We start from the raw sequence: 4,309 nt of genomic DNA on the forward strand, positions 1-4,309 counted from the left end.
CAAGGAGATCGGGAGGGTGATGCGTGTGGCAGCACGGTTGCCACTTACATATTTTGATTTAAAGATCTGACAAGTTTTTTGAGGGTAAAGATCTGACAAGTTACATGTATAGCAAAAGTGATGTTCATTGCAGTCAGCTCTTAGACGGGTATTTGAGCCAATTTGGAAAGGAGGATTGCTGATACATAATTAACGACAAACATGGCAGTTTATTGTTGCCTGCAAGACTTTTAGTAGTAGCAAAAATAAAAGTAATAACAACATAATTGCGCCAGCAATGATGTTCCAAATAGAGAGATAATCCCTCGGTCCCAAAATAAAATTTCTGCGATGAATCCAGTATGCATTTTCAATTGTGCTACATTGCATACCCATTCAATTCAGCGGCTGGCGGGGTGTGCTATGCCGTCGCAGCCCTTCTCCGGACTTGGTCAGAGAAGGCTGTGTGAGTATCACCATATCTCTTCGTCCTTCACCACTTACGCGCTCAGTAAAGCTCACATACGTTGACGAATTCAATCAAAAGACAAAAAAGTACGTAGGTCCAGACGAATTGGCATCCTACTCTAGAAATCAGCAACCCGTAGCTCTCAAAGCTGGCACACAGAAAATACTTACTCTGATAGACGGTGATCAACTGAAGCTTTCTCGCATCTACTAGCTATATATATCTTGGCATGGCATGTCACATTCCATCATTCACGGTTAGCTAGCTCTCCCATTTCACAAGATCGTCAGCCCCGCGTTGCAGAAAATATAGCATCACTTGACATGGCATCCCAAGCCGTCGAGAGCCACCGTGCCGGCGCGGAGGTATTCCACGGCGACGACGCCATGTGCAAGAAGAAGTCGGTGGAGGTGCTGGAGGAGCTGGGCCTCCCGACGGGCCTGCTGCCCCTGGAGGACATGGAGGAGTTCGGGTACAACCGCGCGGCCGGCTTCATGTGGCTCGTGCAGAGGAAGAAGACGGAGCACACGTTCAAGAAGGTGAAGCAGACCGTGTCGTACGCCGGCGAGGTGACGGCCTTCGTCGAGCCGGGAAAGCTGAGGAAGATCACCGGCGTGAAGACCAAGGAGCTGTTTCTGTGGCTCAGCGTGGTGGAGGTGTATGTTGTTGAGGGCCTGGCCCCTGGCAAGGTCACCTTCAAGACCGGCACTGGTCTCTCCGACACCTTTGATGCAGCTGCTTTTGCCCTTGGAGAATGAGTAGTAATTCTTGTGCTATTTGTAGTTGCACAAGTTTGTTTGTGCCAGATATATATAAACCCTTGCGATGCTTGTAAGTTGTCCTTATTGTTCCTTGCCTGAATGAATAAAAGTGTCCGGTTCCTGTCTCCAACTGTACCTGTACTGTGGACCGAACCAAGGAGAATAATTCAGCACTGCGAGACCAAAGGCAAAACCTATTCCCGGCGAACAAATACACGCCCCGCGGAGCTCTTTGTGCCGGCCAACTATGGGGCCGCTGATTTTATTTTCATTTCAGAATTATTTTCCTTTTCGGGTTTCTGCCAGCTCATTTCAATTCCATTTTCTTGTTTTTTTTCTATTCAATTATTTCCTATTTCTTTTTTATATTGATTATATTTTGTAAAATAATACACGGTGAACATTTTTACAACAAACCACGTACATTTTTTAATAACGGGCGAACAAGCATTGCAGGAAACATTTTTTTCCGCTACAAAATGACAAACATTTTTAGTTGTGTATCAAACTTTTTTCAATATGATCAGGAGATATGCTAGGAAAGAATTAAAAAAAATCTTAACATCCCTAATGTACATGTGATATTACATATATTCAACAGGAGGCACGAACAACCAGTCTGGGAGAGTAAAAATGTTGTTTTTTGCATGGTCTATCGGCTGGAACTTTTGTGATCTGGCACATGTAAAAACTATGAACATTTATCTTTTTTTGGAACTTTGTGATCTGGCACTTGTAAAAACTATGAACATTTATCTCTTTTTGGCTGTGCTCGAGCCCTATGAACATCGTACTTTAGTTTGCTTATATTGCTATGCATTTGAAATGAAGGAGGGCGGCCTCAGTGGACATTTAGGGGATCCAATTAGATGGACGACTACCATATCCGTGTCCACGAAGGATGGTGTTGGAGATGCCCTAACACCGCCGAAGAAGATAGAAAAATAAAAAAGAACAAGGCACAGTACGTGCTTTTTTCATACAATTCAGAATGGACCGGGTTCAACTACCAGAGAGATGACGGAATAAAAACAAATAAAAGCGTCATGGTGCGAAATGTGCGGGGATTAAATACTAAACCACCTATAGAGCTCATAATCCATCTCATACAAGCTTTCAGAAAGTATGTGCCTTTGAGGAAAGACTTAACGATGCCGAACTCTTAATCTTCACCATTACATTTGTGTCAAACCAGCGTGGCAACTGGCAACGTTGGTCCACGGCTACCGACCTGCTCTAGACACGTCGTCGCTTTGTTGAGCCGAGCTCAACCTCTTCGAATCATCATCTCGACGAGTCGAACAAGAGTTCGGCATCACAAAGGATAAATCGTCACCAACATCGTCGCCCCACGGATTACACGGAACGGTCAGACCAGCATCGCTGCATGATCACTTCATCAAACCGGTATTGACCGCGTCACAAGTTACGACCCGCGTCGGCATGGCCGCACTGTTGTTTCTATAAGTCGATGCCCATCGCGCCAAACTGCTTCAACACCTCGACCGGCATGTCAGCTGCAACGTCTCCTTACCGACCTACTCCGTCACCTCGGCTGGACCGGAGGCTTCATCATCTCTTCATCAACCTACTCTGGTGAGTCCGGCATCACCAGCCGACCAACTTCATCACCTCAGCTGTACTAGGGGCTTTTGCTTCACAATATCGACCATGTTGCGTCGCCACTTTGTCAAGCCGAGCACTCCGCTTGATCACCTCGAGCTTGGGGGCGGGTACCTCGGCCAGGCCGAGGACTACTTCTTCGTCCCGCCACAAGTCTGGACCTCTTCATCAACGATTAAAGTTCGATGGATGTTTCTTTATTTGTTGTGGTCTTCCACGATCATCGCGGTCCAAATTTTATTTTTCTTAGCTATTTGTTTAGCACATAAATTAATATACAAAGAATATTTTATGTTCTTTTGTACTGCACTAATTTTGCAGAGCGGCGGCGGCCGTGTGTGTCGTCCGGTTACACATTGGATCTGAGGTCCGCTATGACGGACTAGCAACAGACGCGACTTGTGAGGATGTGTTGTGCATCATGGGAGATCCTGAACGGCTGTGTCCCAGCCGAGCACACGCACGCAATATCAAGCTAAGGCACATGCTATTAATCATACTAATTTTTGCTTGCATGAGTTTATTTTTTTCGAGGAATATTACTCTGGTTTTACATATGACTGTCAAATGGTGGCTGCATTAACGATGATTGCGTGACGGTTCAGTCAGTTCCCCGTCCGCAATTCGGCAAACACTGCATCGGGGACTCGGACCACCTTGCAAGCTCAGGCTTTGTCATGCCGACGCCCCGCATCGACATGGCTTCGACGCCAGACCACATCTCTTTAAAAAAATATTTTACGCCTACGTCGTCGCCCCAATCGGCATAAATCGGCTCGCGTGATTACCTTGTTGGTCGAATTGCCATACCGGCATGTTCGGTTTCCTTGGTGACTTCGGCATCACTGAAAGATCTCTACCTCATCGAGTGTTCGGCACACGGGTCATATTTCTTTATTACTCACTTTGCATAAATTATTAATTATGCAATGAATTTTTTAATTTATTATTATTACTATTATCTCCGACTTGCACTGCTTTCTGTTCACATGTAAATGATTCAGGTTGGGCAGCGATGTCACATCGGCGTACCGACATACCACGCCACCTCGGCTGGACCGGGGACTTCGGCGTCATTCTACCGGCCTACTCTGTCGCCTCGGTCAGACTGGGGGTTCCACCCCGCCACATTGGCTGCGCTATGTCGCCATTTCAGAGTGCCGAGCTCTTCGCTCCGCCACCTCAGGATCGGCTTGGGGGCTGGGACCTCGTCCCACCGTAAGTTCCGGCCACGCATCGACACCGAGCACATTAACCAGCTATGTCGCTTCCATGCTCAATTTTTTTTAATTCTTGTTCGGTTCAACCAAACATTATATTTGTGTTAAAAATTTAATTTGTCAACAAACGTTGTTTGTTAAAAACACTTCCTTTCCCATGTTAAACTGGGGGCTCTTAAATTTATATGAGCTGTTTTATAATAAGTGTTCTTCTTCTAAGTCGTTGGAAAGTCTTTTTCTGTCACTCCTTTTTCGAC

At 46.0% G+C, this 4,309-nt stretch overlaps 1 protein-coding gene across 1 annotated transcript; it reads left to right on the forward strand.

The window, feature by feature from the left end:
• Positions 1-721: 721 nt before the first annotated feature.
• LOC119343546 lies at positions 722-1,342 on the forward strand. Its single transcript, XM_037614452.1, has one exon. The coding sequence runs from the start codon at positions 772-774 to the stop codon at positions 1,204-1,206; it is 435 nt and encodes a 144-aa protein (XP_037470349.1). The 5' UTR covers positions 722-771; the 3' UTR covers positions 1,207-1,342.
• The last annotated feature ends 2,967 nt before the right edge of the window (positions 1,343-4,309 follow it).

Source organism: Triticum dicoccoides, unplaced genomic scaffold (genome assembly GCF_002162155.2).
Source record: "Triticum dicoccoides isolate Atlit2015 ecotype Zavitan unplaced genomic scaffold, WEW_v2.0 scaffold132289, whole genome shotgun sequence".
Classification (NCBI taxonomy): domain Eukaryota; kingdom Viridiplantae; phylum Streptophyta; class Magnoliopsida; order Poales; family Poaceae; genus Triticum; species Triticum dicoccoides.

What these genes read in the sequence shown, in the direction of transcription:
- LOC119343546 (XM_037614452.1), top strand. Translation starts at nt 772, where the DNA reads ATGGCATCCCAAGCCGTCGAGAGCCACCGTGCCGGCGCGGAGGTATTC.